The following is a 23,435-nucleotide window of genomic DNA, read 5'->3' on the forward strand; positions in this document are numbered from 1 at the left end:
GTCCAGAACAGGGACAGCGTATAGCAGTAGAACTACAGCAGGGGCCACCCAGGAAGAACTAAGGCCACAGCCATGAGGGGAGACGGCCATCGCCATGAAACTCCCATGGAAGCAGAGCAAGTGAGGCCCTGCCTCTCGCCACACACCCTCTAGTCTCCCCCTAATGTTCTCACGCCAAACCTGGCTGGAAGCGCTGAGAGGAGCCTGGGTCAGTGTCTCCAAGAATGCGAGTCAGACAGCAACGGCCAGCATCCACATGGCAGGAGGAGCAGGAACTGCCTGGGGGAACGGGACGGGGCAGCACGCAGGCAGGGCAGGTCCACAGGCACTGCGCATAGCGCAGGGCGTGGCACAGGGCAGCCAAGGCCAGCTCCGGAGGCCTCAGAAGAGTAACTGTAGCGGGACCCCATCCTAGAGGTCAGCAGCTCTGAAAACACATACACACAAAGCCCTTCCACTCTTTCTCTTACTTTGTTCCGACAAAATGTTGAATGTACAGAAGGAGATGTAATGAACAAAATATATGTTTAAAACTATTATCAAAGCTTTTACCTTTTTTTATTAAGAGATAAGGTCTCACTATGTTGCCCAGGCTGGACTTGAATTCCTGGGCTCAAGTGATCCTCTCGCCTCGGCCTCTCGAGTACCTGGAACTGCAGGTGTGTGCCACCATGCCCAGCATCTCTGAATCTTTTAGTCAGCCCTGGGCTAAGTATTTCCCAAAAACCCCTGTAGGTCCTCACAACCACCCTACAAAGCCAGGTCCCACCACTTTCCCCATTTCACAGAAGGGGATGCTAAAGCCAGCGGCCAGGCAACCTGCCCCAGGCTGCTGCAGGTGGAGCCACACCTCACCTGGCGGTCCTGACCCTACGACTGATGCTTTGAATGTCTCAGCAGGTTGCCTCTACAAATCATCACTCTGGCTGTGTGTGGCAAAGTCAATTCCATTTCTTTGTTAAATAGAAGTTTCCTCCTCCCAAAGGCTGGAGACCTGCCACTGACGGCCAGGAGTCAAGGGACTTTCCACTGGGCTGCCAAGGCTGACCTTCACCCTCAGTCACCCGACGGCGACATAGGGATGACCGAAAGGGGACGCAGAATGAGCTGGACCTGCAGAGGCCAGGTGTCTGCCATGCAGACTGAAAGGGAGCAGGGGCTGTGTGCTCCATGCAGGAAAGCAGAGTAAGAAACAAGAAAGGCATAAAAGTTAACAGAAACCAAAGTGACAGCAGGACGCTCTGTGGAGAAGGACCATGGCGCTCACTCATGCAGGTGCGAGAAACCCGGCTCGCAGCCCATTCTCCAGCAGTGGGGTCACACCCAGTTCTGCAGCAGGAAGTTCACTGTCACCAAGCACCTTTCTACCTTTCCCCGCGACGGTCATCAAAACCAAAGCTTTACTCACAGGACAAAAGGAGCCCAGGCCCCTCTAGGAAGCGATGTCCAGAGCCTGCAAGGGGTCTGAGACCCTCACAGGAAGTGTACAACAGGAAAGGCCCCTCCACAGCTGCTCACAGGCAACTGCACCTTGCTCACCCTTTACCTGCCAGGGCTCCAACCTTGGACACGTAAGGATCAGTGGTGTGGAGGGAGCCACGATGGACTGCTGGGCAAAATTCTCGTGCCCCTGAAGAAAACACAAGAGCAGATAGCTCCCACTTCGGCAAGTCTGCAATCTGCTTTCCTCCCCAACTGAGAGATCCATGCACCCTCCCCTGTTAGAGGCCACATCTGCCCCAGGGGTGTACACGGGGCCCACAGGGTATGACAAATCCCCTGCATCCTCAAAGATGCCCTCATCCAAATCCAAACCCACCTGGGCACCTCACGATACATGTGGCACAGGAACCACATGCATGTGACTAGAAATCTCTTCCAGAACGAGGAATAAATGGGAGTGCACCTCGGGGCTGACCACCCCTGCTGAGCCAGGGCCCCTGCCTGCACCTCCCTTCCTGCTGCTCTCCCTGCAGGGTGGTCCCTTCTGCTTTCATCATGGCAGCAACAGGAAGAAAGGGGAGAAAACTTGGACCAGGTGTGCAAAGATTTTTGTTTTGAAGCGAAACAAAAAGATTATAAAAATTAGATCACTGACTTAATTTCAAGGCTCCATCCAACCTGATCACCCATTGGAACACTCCAGTGTGTGCGTGCCTGGGCTGCAGTGCCAGCACAGCCACCTCACTCTCTGCCCATAGGGGCCCACTCTCTAGGCTGAGACCACCAAGCCAGGGCTGCACCAGGCTCAGGGGGTCCCGGGGTGGCCACAACAGTGCTCCAGCCACAGGGAGGTGGGCACATATTTAACCTGCCTCGTCCCTCTAGCTCTCGTCCCCACTGTCCCATGGAAAGGAAAGGGACGCAAGGCCACTCCTCATCACCACATGAGTCCCTCAGGCCCACCAGGCCACCCCAGGAGGAACAGTGCTCTATTGCGCACCATTTTGATGGCAGCTTCATCTTCATGTTTTAATTACACAAAGTATTTTCCAATAGAAAAAGTAGAAATGATCATAACAAAACATTCACAATCTTAACACTCAGGAAAACACCACTTCATGCGTGCATATGTGTACTACTGCCTGCTTCCAGGTAAATGTACACACAAATTTGTCTCTCAACACACCCACTTTTTCTTACAAATACGAACTTACTGAAAACATGCACAGAGTGTACAGTTCTTCTGGACATATTTGAGTTACAAATATTATAAACAGTCCCGCACTGAGCAGCGGCAGCATGTGCAGCTTCACACAGATCCCTGGGATTTCCTTGAGATAAATTCAAAAAATGTAATTGTAAGACTGAATACTATGCATACTTTTTGGCTCCTGAACATACTACCAAATGACCCTCCAGAAATATCACAGAGTGTCCCCAGTGAAGCTCTCCTGAGAAAGCACAAGGACGCGCTGTGTGCACCAAGGCCGGCACTGGGCTCCTGTCACCCAGGAAGGCCCAGCCGACCTGGCCCTCAGTCAGATCTACCAATGTCCTTGTGAGCACCGACCGGCTGCGTCTCGCTCGTTGCCATCCTCCTCGTGACCTTCTGCACCATGATCTCACGCTGCTGCTGGTTATCTGGAAAGCTCTCTGTGCGGACATGTCTCTGTGGCTGTGCCTCTGCTGATACACTCTGGGAAATGATCTAACCTTGGGGCCTCAGTGGCGCCCATGCAGGAAGGGTTGATGGCAGGTCTCCACCTCATAGGGTTTTTGTGAGGCGTGAACAGAGTTACTGCATGTGAAGGACACAGGACAAACACAACAAGGGCAGGCTGCCCCCACAGCTCTTCATGCCTTAGAAAAACCTTTAACCTCTCATTTTCATTCTTTATTCTGTATGGAATTCTAATATACTTTTTCCCTAAAAGGCCAGCATTCACCCGTCAATAACTGGAAATGTCATCTTTTCCACACACAAAGATGCCCAGGTCCCAGGTCAGTGCCCGGTGGGCTGGATCCTGGGCTCCTGGCTCTGCCATGCAGCCCCAGCACCAGAACATGCTTTCAGCTGCCACGGCCTTGCGTGAAGTCTTAGCTACAGGGCAAATCCTCTATGCCATTTTCCGTTTTCTTAGACATTCTTGTCCATAGCTTCTTACACAATTGTCCTGGAACCTGCTTGGACTTCTGCATGAAATCGCACTACAATGCTGTGGGAAGAGCGAGAGAGGCTTCTCTTTCCTTCATCCCACGTCTGTCAGCCAAGCCTGTGGGCTCTGCCATCGAGACAGGTGCAAGAGCCAAGCACTCCTCCCCACTGCTGTCGCCACTCTCGTCCCTGCTAGGTGAGCACACAGGCTTCCAACTGCTCTCCCTGAAACCTCCCATCCATTTTGTAAATCAAATGCAGTATTTGTTGAGAAAATAATAAAGTTATTCACCGATCTATTATTGAGATAACGCAATTAACAGACTTCCTAACATTAAATCATTCTTAAGCTATCTGATTAAGCTCCATTTGGTCAGAATAGTACATTAAATATATATATTGCCAGATCCTAAGTGTGTTTTATTTAGAACATTTCCATCTATCTTCATAAGAGCAACCAATCTGCAGTTTTTTTGTTTTTTTGAGATAAGGGTCTTACTGTCACCCAGGCTAGAATGCAATGGCAGATCCTAGCTCACTACAACCTCCATCTCCTGGGCTCAAGTGATTCTTCCGCCTCAGTCTCCCCAGTAATTGGGACCACAGGTGTGTACCACCACGCTGGCTAATTTTTATTTTATTTTTTTACATTGGGGGGGGGTCTTACCACGTTGCCCAGGCTGGTCTTGAACTCCTGGCCTCAAGCAATACTCCCACCTCAGCCTCCAACAGTGCTGGGATTACAGCTCTCTTTCTGAGAGATATCCTCGTCAGATTTTTCATGGGAAGCTTCTGTTTTCCACAGAGCTTTGGAGCAGCATTTATTGCACAAATTCCACAAAGGGGGAGAACTGATGAACTATTCATATTCTTATTTCTGAATGATTACTTGTTTTCCTAGAAAACTCTGCATTTTGTTGCAAGTATTCTAACTTATTATCATACAGTTAACATGATATCTGTTTATCTCTATGTATTCCAAAGAATTTGTGGAATTTACTTAATGCTTTTTTTAACTGCTCAGATAGAAATGGAAAATGATGGCCTAGGGGCTGTATCCCCTTAAGGACATGTTTTCTTTGGCCCATACCAAAAGTTTTTCTAAATCTGAATAAGCTGTCACATTGAAGCATCAAAATCTGGATTTGACTCTGTTCTGATAGGAAGACATCTGAGGCACAAACTTGCATCTAGTTTTGGCTACATCCCTTGTGTTCCATATACAGTAATACATAAAAATAGTTGGCTTACACGTCAAGTGTTTCTAAGACCCTCACATGTAATCCACAAGAATCCCAAGTGCAGCGTGCTTCTATTACCATTTCACAAAGGAGAAAGCTGAACGTGCAGGGAAGTCGCTGTCTCAAGAGTTCAAACTTATAAAGACATGGCATATCCATTTTCCTGTATTTGTAATTAGCTTTTATTTATTTCTTTGTTTTTTTTGTTTTTTTTTTTTGGCGATGGAGTTTTGCTCTTGTTGCCCAGGCTGCAGTGCAATGGCGCGATCTTGGCTCACTGCAACCTCTGCCTCCCGGGTTCAAGTGATTCTCCTGCCTCGGCCTCCTGAGTAGCTGAGCCGGGATTACAGGCATGAGCCACTGCGCCCAGCCTCGCTTTTATTTCTTCTTTCACCCAATTGTCTAGAGGTTTTGTTTTCCAAGTAATTTTTACTAATATATTATGATCAGAAAACACAGTACTGCCTATACATGTATATATACAATATATGTGTATATATAGGCATATATATATAGGCAGTACTATATATTATGTATATATATAGGCAGTACTATATATTTTTTTTCTTTTTTCTTTTTTTTGGTAAAGACTTTTGTATAGTTTTTCTGATGCCCTAATTTGTTCCGTTTAATTTCTACAAATATTCCACGGACATGGAGTAGGATCTATTAAATCAACTTTATTAATCCCATTTTAAACATCTTTCATATGCTTATTTTTTCTGCTTGATCAGCAAATAATGAACTAATCACTTTCAAACTGCTAGTTTCTATACAGTCAATTATCTGAGATTTCTATCGGCTTTTACATTGTTTGATATTATACGTTTTCAAATAAATATTCATATAAATGTCTATGGGACTTATAGTTCTGTTGTAGGCTACACATGAACAGTAACCAAAAAGAGGAAAAATCTTCTTTGTCCCCATGCTTTTTCCTTGAATTCTGCACTTTTCATATTAACATTAGCCCTTGCTTTGTGATTTGCCTTTGTTTTATTTTACCGTCTTAATCTTAACCTTCCCAAATATTTCCATACAGGGTGCACCTCTCCTAGACAACACACAGTGGAGAGTGTGCTTCCGATGTATTCAATCTTTGTCTCTTGAAAGGAGAGGTGCCCTCATTACATTTCACTGTGACACAGGATACCCTTGGTTTTCTGTCACAATGTGTCTTGCTGCTGTCTCCTCTGATATGCACCACACTTTCTTTCCCTTCTCTGCCCTTAGGACAGCAGAAAGGTATACATACCCATTTATAGTTCTGAAGCTGTTTACACTTTTTTTTAAGCTTAACTTTGCTATTCATTTCAAGAATAAAACGACATTTTTACACTGAGAGAAAAATTCTTGTTTTATTCTAAGAGGAGAATCTCAATACTCAAAGAAATTGGCACATTTTATTTTCTACACTCAACAGCAACACAATGAGAACAGTCTTGGATTTCAGATGCTATTGCTCAGACTATACATTTCCTAAGAACTGACGTGTGCACTGGCTCCTAACCACTTTCACAACAGCGGAGTCTTGACTGTTTCTAAATGACCCAATTCCATTAACAGTCCTGTTACACTGCAACTGCTGTTCTTGGACTTATTACAGGTCCACAGTCTCTCAATCACAAATCTTGAAACCCAAAAAATCCCAAACCCAATTTTTTTTCCCTAAACTTAATGCCAAAAGTAATTTAGCAACATAACTGACCTGAACTGATGTAAAGCTATTTACAGTCTCATTTGATCCCACTTAGATACATTTTGCTGAAAAGTACCAATGTAGTAACTAGTGGTATTAATAATATATGTACCACATTATCTAAAATTTGAAATAGCCTGAATCCAAAGCACAGCGTGGGTTAACATATATAAATACTAGCACTGACCACTGAAACCCTAGTGTAACAAAACCCCAGTAACAATAAGTCCACCGAGTGTCTGCATGTTGGATTCTAAATACCATCCTCTAAAAAAAGAAACCAGGGCTCTTTGGAGAAGGAGTTGATTCCAGGGCAGGGACAGTGAAAATACAAGAGCCTGGTGGTGCTAGGAAGGAAGGAAGTGCTCAAAACAAAAAGCCAGGATGGAGAATGTTGATGGGGGACAAGAATCCAACTGAAGGATTGGCCACAGCTGGAACAACTGGAGCAACAAAATAAATGGTGATAATATTGATCATAATCCAACACTGACTACAGCCCAAAGAATCAATATCGTTGAGGCCAGGCATGATGGCTCACGCCTGTAATCCCAGCACTTTGGGAGGCCGAGGCAGGCGGATCACAAGGTCAGGAGATGGAGACCATCCTGGCTAACATGGTGAAACCCCGTCTCTACTAAAAATACAAAAAAAAAATTAGCCAGGCGTGGCGGCGCACGCCTGTAGTCCCAGCTACTCGGGAGGCTGAGGCAGGAGAATGGCGTGAACCCGGGAGGCGGAGCTTGCAGTGAGCCGAGATCACGCCACTGCACTCCAGCCTGGGCAACAGAGTGAGACTCCGTCTCAAAAAAAAAAAAAAAAAAAGAATCAGTATCATTGAATTCATACTGCAAATAAGTAAATGAGGGAGGAGAGACAGCTCTTCCTTACAAAATTAGTAAGTACACAAGAATAAGGGAAATGGAAAATCACCATTAAACCCCACAGGCAAAAGCCCCTGCTGAGTGTTACATGACAGGAAAGCTTAAAGAGAAACAGGGCACTTGCAGTGCAAGGCAAAGGGTTAACCCTGCCCAGAGAGGCCTCGCCTCTGCCCCCAGCTCCTGGGAGATCTCTAGACCCTTGGAACGTCCTGCCTGGTAAGAATGTCTGTCTAACTGGGCGCCCTGGGCCACTTCCACAGTCTGTGCTAACCCTGTGGTGGAGGCCTGGGGTACACAGCGCCAGCTCAGCCTCTGGAGGGCTGGAGACTAAGGCCAGCCAGTCCACACAACTGAGACCCAACAAAACTCCAGACAGCGAGTCTCAGGTGGGCTTCCCTGGGGGGGCAACGGTCTGTGTGTGCTATCACGTGCTGGGAGAAGCTGGCACTGTTCACACCTCCGTGAGAGGACACTTGAAGCATCACACTAGGAACTCTCATGGGCCCTGCCTTGCCTGGGCCCCTTTTCACTCAGCTGGCTTTAATCTGTGTCCTTTTGCTGCAATAAGCCTTAGCTGTGAGTACAACAGCTATCAGTGAGCTCCATGAGTCCTTCTAGAGAATTATCTAAGGGTGGTCTTGAGGACCCCCAAGCTTGCAGTTGCTATTAGAAGTGAAGGTGGTCTTAGGGACCCCCAAGCCCCGCAGTCTCAAAGCATCTACTGCAAGATAGTTAACTACAAAGGGAAAAACAAGAAGTTGATGGTGAAGAAACCTAGCAGCTACCACCCTAACCAGTGACCCAGGTTACCACACCTGCCATGTGGACAGCATAGCCCAGGAAGGATGTGTGGGGAGGGCACCTCACCCGTCTCCAGCAACCCAGCCCGGGTCTCATCTCCAGAAGACATCAGGCAGGCCCACAGGGAGGACAGTCCAGAGCGATAGGCCCACCCTCTTTGCAAGCATCATGACAAGGGAGGGCCAAGGCCCTCACCCAGACCAGAGGAGATGGGGAGGGGTGACAATTAAATGCACATGGAGCCTGGAACAGGGAAGGGCACTGGGGGAGCCTGGTCACGTCCACATCAAGTCTGCCATTCAGCTCCCAGGACTGCGGCCACAGGGGACTCTCAGCTGTGATACATGCAGCATGAGTATGCAGGATGCTGCTTTGAGGGGAGGCGGGCAAAGGCATCCCCGCCAGAGGATGCAACGCCGTGAGAAGACACGCAGAGGAGAGCTGTGCAGGAATATGTGTCTAAAACCACAGCAGACCCATGGGCGCAGGAAGACACCAGTGCCCTGCATGTTTTGGAAAAGACACGTTGGCCTTCCTGCACTGGCTGAGGCACCTGGAGGGGCTTTTCAAGGATGTGGGTGGCAGTGGCAGCAGCCTCACCCTCATGAGGACATTCTCCTGCTGCACTCACACACGGAGACCTAGCAGGTACCAGGTTTCCATTTCCCTTAGAAGTGTATAAAGTATTTATACCAATGAGTGCATTAAAATACTCTGACCATCACTGCAGGATGCTAAGAAACTCACACAGATTCAAACATCGTGAACTGCCCCTCAGGGTAAAAAAATGAGAAGCTGCTCTTTATAGACATGTCCCAGCTATAAGTAAGAAAGGAATGACAGATTTAGAGTACCACCGTTTAGAGTAACCCCTAAGAAATGAGTGGATCCAGTATCTGGTCACAATGGTTGCCAGCAGTAGAGAGAGACAGGCCACCAGAGGCTGGGGGCCTCCTGCGAGAGCCCATCCCCACCTGCAGCGGAGTTTCACCAACCAACCAGATCTAACCACTAGAAGTAACTACTAATTTTCAGGAAAAGAAAAAAAAGGAAGGAACCTATTAAAACAGTGATGTGATCATTAAGGTCCAGACTGGCACACTCGAAAGAACAATCAGTTTCTTCAACAAAAACCAGGCAAGACATAGCAGAGAACCCTACAGCTGTCAAACAGAGTCAAGAGATGATGTATCAACCAGTAGTGACATATGAACACCACTGGATTCTGATTCCAACAGACAGTTACACAAAATATTTGAGGCATCTGGGACAACTGAAAATTTGAACGTTTGTTAGATACTGACATTAAGAAAATACTGTTAATTTTTAAAGAAGTGGCAACAGTAGGTGGCTATAATTTTTTTTAATGCCCTTACTTTTTTTTTTTTTTTTTTGAAATGGAGTCTCACTCTGTCACCCAGGCTGGAGTGCAGTGGCGCAATCTCGGCTCACTGCAACCTCTGCCTCCCGGGTTCAAGCGACTCTCCTGCCTCAGCCTCCCAAGTAGCTAGGATTACAGACATGTGCCACCACACCTGGCTAGTTTTTTTGTGTTTTTAGTAGAAACAGTGTTTCACCAGGTTGGCCAGGCTGGTCTCGAACTCCTGACCTCAGGTGATCCACCCGCCTCGGCCTCCCAAAGTGCTGGGATTACAGGTATGAGCCAACGCACCTGGCCAATGTCCTTACTTTTTAAAGATAATGCTGAAATATTTACAAAAACAGTAATGAAAACATCAAACCTCCTTTACAGATAGTACTCCAAAGCAATGTAATAAATAGGACACGTGTTATATACTTGAATGTTTGTCTCTTCTTCCTTCAAGATTATCTACCAGGTTCAATAAAGGCATCCGCTTTCCTTCATGAACTTTACTTGGTATATGGTCAACTCTTTCTACAAATTTCACCACCACACTTCCTTCTATTATCTCTGCAAGTTCCATTCTGGTACTTCGTGAATTGTCCAGGTGTCCCTTCCTAAGTCACAATTCACACTGATGCATACAACATTATAGTGAAACACTGGTTTTAAGAAAACTGATTAACAGAAAATCGGCAATTGTTATTTATTTTAAATAAGAAGTCATAATACTATTAGGAATAGAGAGCAAGATATAAAATCGTATCAATATCAACCCTTTTAGATAAATACAAAGGACAAATGAAATACACAAAAAACAATATATTTTAAAAATCCACTGTTAGTTTTTAGAAAAAGATTTAGCAGTTTCCATTAAGCACTACATCCCACTATTCCATTTTCAGGAAGGACAGATGCTTGAGGCCATAGGTTACCAGCTCTTGTTTGGTCTTTAAAAATGCAAGTAAGTTGCTAACATTTTCAAATAAGATTTCAACATAACTCTGACAATGCCACAGGACACACGGTTTGGCTCCATGTACATGTGATGTACCTGGGGACAGTGGCAGTCCCCAGGTCTCTGCCATGCCAAGATCAGGCCCCAAGGCCATTCAGCACCAGGCACAATCTCTGCTTTCCTGACACCTGGCCTGCTTTGCTTATTTACCTTAGTAGCCTTCCAGGTAACTGACACTGGTGTTTGAACACTTAACTTTCGCAAAGCTTGTTTAGGCAAATAAAGTATGTTCTTACTGATGCTGGGAATTTTGTTCCTACTTTTTTCCCTTAAGTTCAAATAAAACTAAGGAGTTGATAAAAGGGTATTCTGAACAGAAAAGTAAAACCAAGAGCACAGAAACACCTGCTGTGTGTTTCTTCTGCCAGTAACAGTGACAGAGAACCCTCAGGCCCTCGCTCATCCGAGCTGCAGCACACACGGCCTCACCTGCATTGCTCCCCGCTCCTCTCTGCTTTTTTTCCTTGGCTAGTTGAATGGCTCGGTAATCAGTTCTTGCTGAGCCCCCACTTTCCTGAGACCAAAGAAAAGCATGTCAGTCACTTATCTAGACACAAAGGAAGGGTAGCAAGGGAGCTAGAGAAGTGCCATAAGCCTGCTTCTGGGACATATCCGAGCTCCCATAACCAGCAAGGCACACAAAGGGCCAAACGCTACGTCCGCTTGTGGTGAGGGCTGAACAAACTTGGAGCTGGAACAATGTATGTGACTTTCTTATCCAGAGAAGCAAAGTTCATTCCTCCACAGTCTAAAACATAGTAAAATATTTAACACAGAAACTTTTAAAAGCAATTACATACTTCTCTGCTTTCTGAAACAAACACCGAGCCTTGCCTGGGTGACCCAGGGTCACCTTACCACGACACTTTTCACGCTATTTCACACACGTGTACGGCAGGCCCGGTGCAGGTCCCACCTTAGAGACCCACTGCAGAGGCCGCTCTGGTGGCAGGGGCTACACTCAAAGTCTTACACAAAAATAATAATGATGGTACTGAATTCAGGAACTTTCCTGAGGGAGTCAGACAGTACTCAGAAGACATCAGCTCTTGCAAGTCTGTGAGCGTTTCCTAAGAAAGACAGTTTAACACCTATCGCTACGAAGAGAAAAAGAGCAGCCCTCAAAGCTCGTAGCATACCTGGGACCCATTCACCACACACCATTTGTACTCAGAGAAGCAAGGTAGCCCAACTTCACACAGCTAGCAAGAAAATGAACACGGGGTTAGGACCGAGGTCTTTCTGGCTTCTCCACCTCCACCCACAGCTACAGCTGCACCAGGGAGCTTCCATTTCCCAAGGCACCGAGGCACACAGTCCTTGGGCCAGGGACTCACTGCACACTTGTCTCTGACCTGTGGCCACCTCCCATCCCTGCCCGGTCGCCTGTACACTTAGCGACTGCTATGGCTGCCTAAGCAAATGCTGGCAAGCATGGCTCTGCCACTGACAAGCAAGACACCAGAAATGCAGAGACAGAGACCGTCCTCCTCTCTGACTGAAAGAAATGAAAGCTGGCTCCATGGAACCTCAGTTACTATGTGCCTCACAACTGATCCTACTGCAAAAGATTTAACATTTTTTAAAAGTTGTGGTAAAATAATATGTAACATTCTCAACAATATAAATGTCACCATCAAATTTAGCTTGTGCCACAAAAAAAACCCCTATCTGATCATTTCCATCTGAGTCAGGAAAGTCAGACTATCTCCCAAGATTCTTTAAATTATTTTAAATTAAATTATATTAAATGTATCATTGATATAAAGTATATTAACTGTCCAGCCTCAAAATTGGAGAAGTACTCTTATAATCCTCCAAGAACTAAGGCTCATAAACCCCACCCTTTTTTTTTCTTTTCTTGTTAATTCTAATTTTAACAAAGAGTTTGGTATGGTTTTAAAGTTTCCATTGAACCTCTGAAGGTGGCTTATGTCTCGACTCCTCTTCTAGGACTGGTCATGAGCTGAGAAGCATAGAGGCAAAGTATCTCAACATTACAAAACCACCAATCTTCAAGGAAAGGAGCACATTACCATGGAGCCACAGGACTCCAAAGGACCTCAGAAAGCATTTAGCCAAATCTCCTATGTAGGAAATAAATGAGAATTTAAGGCTCAGATGGGTTAAGGTGATTTGTCAAGGTCATAAGAACTTGTCAGTTCCAGACTTGTAGTCCAGGGCTGCGTCCTTTTGTAAACCAGAAACGTCTGCATAGAAAGGATTAATCCAGAATATCCTCAAGACCGAGTATGAGAGAAGTGACCTATATGGTGGTGACTGAATAGAGTGCTTCATACCAAATAGAAGTTGCCGGTGCCTGCACTGAGCTCTGTGTCCTGGGCACCGTGCCGCTCTGCTGGGCTGGACAACGTGGACTGGGGCAGCCCATGGCTTCCTTCCTGCTGCCCAACTGCTCCTGGGCGAGAAGGTGAGTCCGGCTCCACCTTGACTGGAGCCGGCAGTTCTGAGATACTGGCATTTTCTTGGGGGGTGCTTGAAGAGGTCGGTGTGGTGATATGTGCTGCTAAGTTACTATTGGAGGTCAAAGTCAGTGGGTCGTCACTCAAGTTCTTCACGGGCAGAGCCACCAGACAGCCTAATGCTCCTGCACTCACAGTCTGCACGTCATCCACACTGAAGCTGCCCTGCTGCAGAACCGTGGCTGCTGTCCCGAGAACCAGAGGGCTGTCCAGGCTTGGGGGAATATCACTGTGGGCCACCAGGACCAGGGGTTCCATCGGCCCTAGGGAGCTATTATTAGCAGGGAGGTTCCCTCCCAGAGAGGAGCTCACAGAAGTGACGTCAATAGTCAGGATTCCGGAGTTCAGAGCCTCATCTGACCCACCTGCAGAACCACTAGCATTGGCAGGTGTGTCAGAGAAGAGTGCAGCAAGATCCATGTTAGTGAGCTCACTTTGGCCTGGGCTGCTGAGTTCACTGCTGGGAGTAAGAGAACTCGGAGCTTCTAGCTGAGGTAAGAGATCTGAAAAGAGAAGGAATACACTCTGGTTACTTTATGACCTTGAAGACAGAGTACTTTCGTTTATGCCCATGATGTTACCGAGTGATGCCCCAAGGAAGCACTGACTGTCCTCTTCCCACACCCTGAAGCTTGGTTATCATGACAGAGTCCGATGGCCGGTCGCTCAGGGCAACCGACACACACCCCAGGAAGGGACAGGAAGGGACACTGGCTGACATCAGACACTTTACGTACGCGTCTTGGATCCTCAGGCTGACAGGGCTTTCTCCAGGGGAAACAACAGGAGAGAGATTAAATAACATTTCCTAAGGTCAGGCCAACTGATAACAGCAAGAAGCAAAGTAAGACTTGCATCCATGTCTTTCTGGCTTCAAAGCCTGCACCCTCTCCCCTTTAGGTGCCACAGCAGCTGCCTGAGAGGACTGAACCTTTCCACGGCACATCATCCTCAGCTGTCAGTTGCTAGCTGGCCTGTGCTCTCAGGATATTTTCAGAATCAGCTTGTCAGCTCACGTTTGCCAAACTCTGTGCTCCACTCCACAACTAGCTGCCACCCCAAAACCAACTGGAGCCATATAGGGGTGAACAAAGGAAATAAAACTGGCTGCCGAAGCTTCAGCTCTAGGCAGATGCACAAGACCTCCACGCATGCTGGGGGCCCCCTAGACGGAGCTTTTCCTGATGGGCTTTCCCTCCCACAGCCTCCCCTACCACTGCATCTCCAACCTCGCATTTCCCCACCAGGACTGCAAGCCTCCTGAGGGTGGAGAGCCATCTGACCACCACTGTCCCCTCAGCCCCCAGCACAGTGCCCAGCCCTGATGCAGCATGTAATGATTTTTTTTTTTTTTTTTTTTTTTTTTTGACAGGGTGTCTCGCTCTGTCTCCCAGGCTGGAGTGCAGTGGCGCGATCTCGGCTCACTGCAAGCTCTGTCTCCCAGGTTCATGCCATTCTCCTACCTCAGCTTCCCAAGTAGCTAGGACTACAGGAGCCCGCCACTACGCTCGGCTAAATTTTTTGTATTTGTAGTAGAGATGGGGTTTCACCGCATTAGCCAGGATGGTCTTGATCTCCTGACCTCGTGACCCACCCGCCTGGGCCTCCCAAAGTGCTGGGATTACAGGCGTGAGCCACCACGCCTGCAGCATGTAATGATTCTAACAGGCCCTTCTTCATCTGGAGTCTTGATTTTTGGTCATAATACTCTCTAAGTATTTGATTATTTGTTATTCAACTACATAATTTAAATGATCAGCATACCTTTAGGGGAATAATGACTTCCAAAAAATTTCAATGCATAGGCAAGTTTAGGGTTTGTATACAAGTACATGCCAATTATACCAAATCACAGGATGCTTCAAGCATCAAGCAAATAGTAAAATTCGAGCATAATTAATTTGGGCAAAAGAGCCAAATAAGGACTTGATGTCACCCTTTCCATAGGACTGTCCCCAGCGGCTTCCTGACCGTGCCAGCGCCTGGCCCAGAGGAAAAGCTGCTCTCGGTTCTCTGATCCTATTTCTCCCATGCCAGCTGTTACTGACCCCAAGCTCATACCTGCAGGCTGTGAACACCTGGCCAGAGTTTCTACTATATTTTATATATTTTATATTTTTAATAATGCAAATCTACAAAAGAAATCTATTCTAGACAAAAAGAAAATCAAATTCAGAATGTATCCTCTTTAGTTGTCATATTACTTCAAAGATTAAAAAAAAGCATCAATATAGTATCACTTCTTCAATAAATATCCCTTAGTGCCAATGAAGCATTTTGAAAGAAAATGGTAGTGATCCTTTGGAGAAATTAAAAATGGAAAACTATGTCAGTTTTTCAAAACTTTCTAAAAATTCCCTTGACTCTCTTGAGGACTCAGCTCCCTGTGAAGAGATCATGAATAATCTCAGTGCAAATGATACCCATTTATTAATAAATTTCCTACTTAGCACCTTACTAATTCTATAAACATTTACTACCAGAGACCAGACATGTACAAGGGCCAGATATTAACACAATCACTAAATAAACATTAGATAGCAGAGCATCTGGCAAAACAGTCATGATCACCACAGTTCAAAGCCCAGCCCCAGACCTTCTTGCAGGTGTGACCCTGGCAAGTCCTTTCTATCTTGGGTTTCATTAGTGACAAAGCAGTGAGGACCCCACTCCCAGGACCACCATTAGGGGGACTGAAACAACCCATTGAGGGTGGGACATAATCCCATGGTAACTGGGTGTTCTCGAGTGCCTGTTTTTCACTAGACGAAAGGGTGACACCTGGTCTTCTACCCCTGACAGCTGGCAGGGGGATGACACACAAATAAGTCATTGTCGCACAGGAAATTCAATCCTGGGATACACAGGCTGCTACAGAAGAGGGTCTCACATCCCACTAGAGTTTAAGGAAAGTGCATCTAGTACAACACTTCGGCCTCTGCAGACTTCTCCATTGGCCAGGTCAGGAAAGGCGAAGTGTGCCATGAGAGGGAATGGCCGAACAGGGGAGAGGCCTAAGTGATGTAGTCTCACAAAGCCCTCAGAGAAAGGGGGCCTGGTCATGTGGGCCTCTGTGAGCAAAGGTGACACCCTCCAACATGAATCAGGTGGCACACACATTCCGTGTCCTCAAGACACTACTGAAGCCAGAAGGGCAATTTATTTAAATATAAAGCTGAACAGCAACTGCTGTAAACTGTGAAAGATCACTGTCCAAGATCCCAAGGAGGGGCTTCATGACCACTTCTAAACAGGATCACAAGAAAGCAAAGGCCACAGAACTGCCGTGAGGCCAACCCCTCATCAAACTTTGTGCGACGCATGGAGGCCTGTCCCCTGCCAACGCGGCAGCTGTGACACGGCTGCGCCCCAAGGCTGGTGCTCTGCTGTGGTGCTGCTGGTCACACAGGAGACATGAGGACCCAGTTGGTGACACACACAGCCTCCACGGACTGAGCAGCAGAAGTAACTCCAGGGCTAGCTAGGATGTCATCAGCCAGGCCCGGTGAGGAGAGACAACCGCACCAGGCCCCAGAGAGCAGGGCACATGGGCGTGCTCCCCAGAGGGGCCGCCACCACAGTTGCCAGGCATTTCTGCATCCTGGACTGTGGAGAAGGCCTAGTGGGGTAGATTTCCTAGTCCCATGCTGCAAAGCTGCCCAATGACCAGGCACTCACACACTCAGCATTCCCCTCACAGGTCACCAGGCCACTGTCACTTTCCTCTCTAACCCTGCCCTCTCCAGCCCTCGCTCCTCCCAGTCCACTTCTGAAACACAACTCTGCTCTGGCCTTTGTTAGGCGGAGAGAGAATAGCTGAGGCAGACGGAAACACAGGAGGAGCAGGTTCAGAATTCAGGACAAAAGTCCCAGTGAGAGACACAGGCTTAGGGGACATATGCTAGGGAAAGTCAACAAAGTAAAAGATTCTTCCAGGAAAGCATTTCAACGACATGGGAGGGGCCAGGCATGGTGGCTCATGCCTGTAATCCCAGCACTTTGGGAGGCTGAGGTGGGCAGACTGCTTGAGCCCAGCAGTTCAAAACCAGCCTGAACAACATAGTGAAACCTTGTCTCTATAAAAAATGCAAAAATTAGCTGGGCATGGTGGTGGATGCCTGTGGGCTCAGCTACTCTGGAGACTGAGGTGGGAGGATCACTTGAGCAGGAGCCTGAGGTCGAAGTGAGCCATGATCACACCACTGCACTCCAGTCTGGGTGACAGAGAGAGACCCTGTCTCAAAAAACAAAAGACATGGGAGGGATTACAGGGTCAAAGGCAAGAAAGTGGCAGAGTGCAAAAGAGGCCACTTGGCTTGGCAGCCACGCCCACAACCCCACTGCCCAACGCCTTCCAAGAGGTAACAGACGGCACTAGCATTATTCCCGTTTCTCAAAGGGAAGCAGCTCCCCACGGGGGCCATGGAAAGTACAGACCTTGGCGCCGGCTGTGCTGTCGGACCATGTGCGCCTTCATGCTGTGCTTGGAGGTGAAGAGTCTGTTGCAGGTAGAGACTGGGCAACGGCTTTTCGGAGCACCCACATCCTGCACGTGTTTCTTAGAGTGAATATACAGACTGCTACGAGCGGAGAACCTCGCGCAACATCCTGGAACAAAAAGAGTAATGAGTGTGAAACCCAAGGATCACCAAGGAACCAGGAACAAACACTTCCTCATCAGATCAGAACCACCAGACCTGCATTTTGCACCGTGGCTACTGGCAAGGACAGAGACCAAGTATCTCTAGGAGTAGCATCACAAGCAATTCAAGTCAAAAGCAAACTGTTTTTTAAAAAGCAAGAGATACAGTGAAACCCGTAGGGAGATTTGAATTCCTACCTCAGCTATGCCTAAGCAACCTCTGTGCCTGTTTCTTCACTCACTACATGGAGATGTTGGGGAGATTAAGTCAAATTAAGTGTTAACTGCTTAAATATTCAGTTGCAAACAATTTATCCTAGTCATCTCGATTAACCTATTACCTTAGAAAAGGTAATCCTAGGATGACATTTAGAGCTGGAAACTATCTCGACTGATCACCAAAGCCAGTCCTTTCACTTTCCCACTGAGACACTGGATGCCCAGGGAGAATGAGCGGGTGTCCTGGAGCCCAGAGCTGGCATCTCCTTGCTTACACTCCCAATCCACTTATGTCTCTGATCTGCACACAGGCATCAGAGGAAAAACAAGACATATTCAAAGTTACAGTCACCTCCCCTCCGTGCCCTGGCTTTCCACTACGCTGGAGCTCTGCCCCATATGGACACAGGGAGGAGACGTGGAGCTCTTGGTGGTCAGAGGTCTGTGACCTGGTACGGGCAAGTAGAACAGCCAGTTGCTGCAATAAAGGGCAGAACGAAGTCAGTGCCAACACTGAAGCATGCGAGCAGCAGAGGAAACCACACACCTCCCGAGAAGGCAGAAAAGCCGTCTCAGGAGTATGCAGCATTTGAGGTGACTGGGCCACCCTGCAGCAAAGCAGATGGTGCTCCTGCTGCAGAAGCCGCCCAGCCAAGGCATGGGGGCATGAAGGGCAGCAGTGCAGGCACCCCAGCCTGGGCTCCAGTTCAGCCTCTTACCAGCAGTGTGGCCTTAGACAAAATTATTTATCTTTTGCGGTCTCCTTTTTCTGTTCTGTGAAACGGGAATGACACCTACCTCACAGGGGTGCCGAGGGCCCAATAAAGCCATACCTGCCTACAGAGCCTCTGTACGGGCCTAAGCAAGTAGAGCGAGCAACGATGCACTCGAGGCACCTTCTCAAGACGGTGGGGCGGTACTGCCAGAGCCCAGCGCCTGGAGGAGGGATATTTTAAGGAAAGAGGCTATGAAGATAGGATACGGCCAGATGAGTAAGGGCCTTGGATGCCTGTGAATGTAATTTTCAACTACATTTTTCATTTCCTAATACAGCTGCAAACTCGTTTCCAGGTCAGGCTCATCAAAGACCATCTGGGAAACACAGGAGACAGTCCAATGGCCCAGGCCTGACCTGCAAGCACACAGTTTCCTCCGCATGCCCTGCTCACCATGGTACACAGGGCACCCTGGAACCCCCTTTCCCAGCTGGGGGTCCTGAGCATGGATTTCTAGAGACAGGTCACACAGCAGAGGCTCTGAGCACATCTTCTGTCAAATGCCTTCCCGATGGCAGGGCCACACTACAACAGGACCCTTGCACACTCGTGCCAGCACTGGGTTTCCATTTTTTAAAGTATTTGCTAATTCCATAGGCAAAAAATATATTTCATTTTGGTTTGTATTTCCTGCGACAACCAGGAATGTAATCATTTCTCCATGTGTACTAACTGCTGGCTTTTCCGGATTCTGCCCATACACTGAGATCTGTGTCCATTCTTTACAAATCCAAGCTGCAACCAGGGAGAGGCAGAAGCAGCCATCACTGACAGACCTGTCTGCAAAGCTGCATTCAGAGGACAGTGAGGCGCTCACATGGACGGCCAGGCAAGCACGAGGCTCAGCAACACATGAGACACAGGCCCCAGCACACACAGCCCGGAGGCCGCAACGATGCCACCCAACACCTGCCCTCAGACACACTTTTGGTCTGTGGCCTTGTCCTTTCCTCCTCCTCCTGTTACTATAAAAAAGGTAGTTTTGCCTTTTACTTTTTATTATAGAACAGTTCAAACAACTACCAAAGTGGAAAAAATGGTGTCATCAGCCCCAACTATTGCCCAACCCCAAGAATGATCAACTCTCAGTCCAGCTGAGAAGAGGTTCTGGGCTCCTCCCACCAGCTCCAACTCCATCTCCACGTGCTGCCCACACACCACGTGGGGAGTGCCCCCTTTCTCTCCCAGCACAACACCTAGACTTGCTGGAAGAAACAGAGCTCTACAGAAACAAATGCCCTATCCTCCACAGCCAACTCCCACCTTTCCCCTTTCCCCAGTCACCTCTGGCAGAAGTGTCAGCACAAACCATCCCCGTCTCCCACTCAGGCCACCTCTCAGGGCATCGGAGCAGGACTCTGCCTGAGTGACCCCACAGAACCTCATCCATCAACACACCAAGACAACCCCACAAGTGGCACCGAGGCATGTGTTCCCTGGTCCTGGCTCACCCTAGCACTCCAGGTGACCCCCACTTCCACACATCCCCTCTCACCTCAGCACCACCCCCACTGTGCTCTTGCTGGTCCTGCCAGTACCCATCCCAGCCACTCCACCGGAATCTGGGGCAGCCCCAGGGCTCTGTCCTAGGTCCTTTTTAAGAAAATCTAACAGCAATCATAACAACGACAGTAACTGACATATATACTGATGTTTTCCACATGCGCTAAACTTAGTAACCAATCCAGCCTTCTCAACAACACTGAGAGGTTTTATTCACTTTACAGACGAGGAAGAGGCACAGAGAGCTTAAAGTGTTTGTCCAAGGTCCCAGACCTACTTACGTGGCAGACTTGGGACTCGAATCCAAGCAGTCTGACTCCAGAATTCAGGCTTTTGATCAACTACACTACCCTGACTCTCCTCCATTTATACTCTTCTTTGAGAATTTCATCCACTTTTGTGGCTTAATCGATGATTCGGGTGCTGTCTGCTTCGCTCCCTGCCTGGCCTGCTCTCCCCAGCACCCGGGGCACATCCCCTGCCCTCTGCGCATTAGACGCACAAAGGTACCAAAAACACAACATGTCCAAACCAAACTCTGCTTCCTCCAAATCCACTCAGCTGACGCACTGACCTCAACTAAAATCCAAATCCATCACCATATATTGTGACTTCTAACTCCCGCCTCTGCCATCGATGACCCTTTCTCTTTTCCCACTGTTAAGGCCCCCGTCCAGGCCATCCCACCTCCCCACACCCCTGGGGTGCTTTCAGTCCTGAAGCCAGACTAAGCCACAACTCAAACATGATCACATCATACGCTCACCCAAGCACTCAAGCCTGCCACTCCTGGCCGAGAGGCTCTCCCAGGCCACTCCGCCTCCAGCACCCACAGGCACGTGTCTGGTGCTCTTCCCCCTTCTTCAGCTGACTGCAAGACCATTCTCACCCCGGTCTGGGGAAACTCTCTGTGCCCCTGCAGCACCCTACATGTTACCTGTTCCCCTGTCTGCACCTCCAGCTGAAACTCTGACGGAAGGAGGAACTGTTTCTCAGTTACACCACTTGTATATATGTTTATTATGTTCTAAGAGTTTACTGCTCAAAGCAGTGTTTTAAAATCTACCTTCCACAGGACACTCAAACGGCTTTGTGCCTAGGTGGGTTATGCTGTGGCCTTTCAGATGCTCTGCTCTGGTGAATGATTTCCCACAGCCTTCGACAGGGCAGGTAAACCTCCGGTCATCATCATGTTTCCTGCCAGACAGAAAAATAAAGGAGCTGTGATTCCTCACACAACTCATCGTGATTCTTTAAAATTCTACAAAATATACCAAAATACAAACTTTCCGTTTACAAAAATGATAAGTACATTTCGAAAAATCTTAATTCTGTCTTTAATCCATGTGAGCAGATTTGCAATTTAGCTACCCCATAAAAATTCTACTTTAATGACTAAGCGGACCCCAGAGTCACACATCAAACAGTTAATGCTACTTCAATCTAATATAAGCTAATCTAAGAACAGTGGAGTCCCAAATGTATTGATGAAGATGTTTCTATTGTTTAGAAACTCCCATGATCAACAAGCTTTCCCAGCGACAGAGGGCCGTGAGAAATGTGCACAGAGCATCAGCTGCAATGCCAAAAGGACTCTCTTAAGCCAACTTGTAGAGACTGCGTCTTTTCCTAAGTGACATTTTTATATTAAATCCTCAGAGTCCAGCTGTGCAAGCATAGAAAAACCATCGAATCTCTCCGGGTCTCACTGTAAAACAGGGAGAATAAGAACATTAGCTCTGAGGTTGTTGGGAAGGTAGAAGACACACACGTAAAGTGCTGAGTGTCACCTGGACACAGTCTCCAGGGTTGTCATTACCACCATGAAAACTTGTAATCACACAAAGAAAGTTTATTCTACAATGTTAAGTTAAAAAAAAAAAAACTGCAATTTTTTTTAAGAACAGAGTATGCCAATTAAGTTTTTTTTTTTTAAAAGGTATACATAGAAAAAACTATCTTCCGGTGATGAGATTCTGAGCAATTTTCTTTTTACAGTTTTCTGAATTTTCCAAATCATCAACAGTGAGCTCCTTTTTTTACAACTTAAAAAACGTCTACAGATATTTCATTCATTGGTCTCTGCTGCTGAAAAACCACTCATTTTTCAAACCTGATAATGCAAACCAAAACATAAGGATTACCTTCTGTGCCTTAGAAGTTTGGACATGCTGGTGAAGGTCCAGCCACAGCTGTCAGAGTCACAAATAAATGGTCTTTCACCTTATAAAAGAAAAAAATTATACAGCATAAAATTTACAACTCCAACAGCTACGATGAAGATAAATCTTGGGTCCAAATGCTGTGCGTTCCCTAGCTCATTACCTGTATGGCTCCGCAGGTGAATTTTCAGCCGACAGGCTTTATCATACTGCTTGCTGCACCCAGGAAAGGAGCAGGAAAAGAGCTCTTGTTCCCTGAAGTGGGCTCGGTTATGGGAAAACAGGGCACTCACTGTGATAAATGTCTTCTCACAGCCTGAACAAGGAAAACACAAACCCTGCTCAAAGCGTGGCAAAAATTATACAACACAGCTAATGCTAGTCACACCCACCAGACACTGTTCACACTGAAGCAGACAAGGGAAAACATGACTCAGAAGCACTCTCTAAAACGGGATGACCATTAATGCTTGGCTTTGTGATCACCACAGGAAGGCAGCTAACGGCAGCCAATAGGCACACGCTGGCCACCTGCTGCAACATGACTTGGAGATGGAGCAACCAATAAAGTCCTCCGTTCACAGCCATCTACTGGCCGGCTCCGGAGCACGGATCCCGCACACAGGCTGAGACCCAAGAACCCCATGAGAGAAATCAAATACTAAGGAACAAGATTTTGTCTGGTAGGGTTGATCTTTGAAAGGCTACGAATCATCCTACTAGCCAGGATTTCTCACCCCTTGGGGGTGATGCTGCATCCTCTACATATCCAAATTTCCTCCCTGACACCCTCCAACTGCCAGCCCTGTCCCTTGCTATTTGGATTCTTTTTCCTTTTGCCATTTCCTTAGGTTCCCTGCTTTATAATCTTCACCTCCATCCTAACCCGGCCAAAGCAGCTAAGCCTCAACAATTCCACAGCAATGCTTCTCCTCCAACAGAAACATTCAGGGCTCCAACAGGGTGGAAAATACGAGGCTGCAGGATGTTTAACAGGGGTCTTTGCTGCAGCTCCTCTTGGAGCATTTAACGAGATACCATCATGC

At 47.4% G+C, this 23,435-nt stretch overlaps 1 protein-coding gene across 4 annotated transcripts in view; it reads right to left on the reverse strand.

Moving 5' to 3' along the window:
- ZXDC (ZXD family zinc finger C) overlaps positions 1 to 23,435 on the reverse strand; it is a 37,386-nt gene that overhangs the window by 11,031 nt on the left and 2,920 nt on the right. For 3 of the 4 annotated variants that reach the window (XM_063630678.1, XM_055260206.2, XM_063630680.1), the window contains exons 2-7: positions 22,553 to 22,705; positions 22,372 to 22,450; positions 21,294 to 21,424; positions 17,525 to 17,695; positions 12,905 to 13,590; positions 11,034 to 11,118 (exon numbers count right to left, since the gene is read on the reverse strand). In XM_063630678.1, coding sequence (XP_063486748.1) covers positions 11,034 to 11,118; positions 12,905 to 13,590; positions 17,525 to 17,695; positions 21,294 to 21,424; positions 22,372 to 22,450; positions 22,553 to 22,705 — 1,305 coding nt within the window. The remainder of the gene's footprint in view (positions 1 to 11,033; positions 11,119 to 12,904; positions 13,591 to 17,524; positions 17,696 to 21,293; positions 21,425 to 22,371; positions 22,451 to 22,552; positions 22,706 to 23,435) is intronic. The other variant, XM_055260208.2, reaches the window with a different exon arrangement.

This window comes from Symphalangus syndactylus, chromosome 21 (assembly GCF_028878055.3).
Source record: "Symphalangus syndactylus isolate Jambi chromosome 21, NHGRI_mSymSyn1-v2.1_pri, whole genome shotgun sequence".
Taxonomy (NCBI): Eukaryota; Metazoa; Chordata; class Mammalia; order Primates; family Hylobatidae; genus Symphalangus; species Symphalangus syndactylus.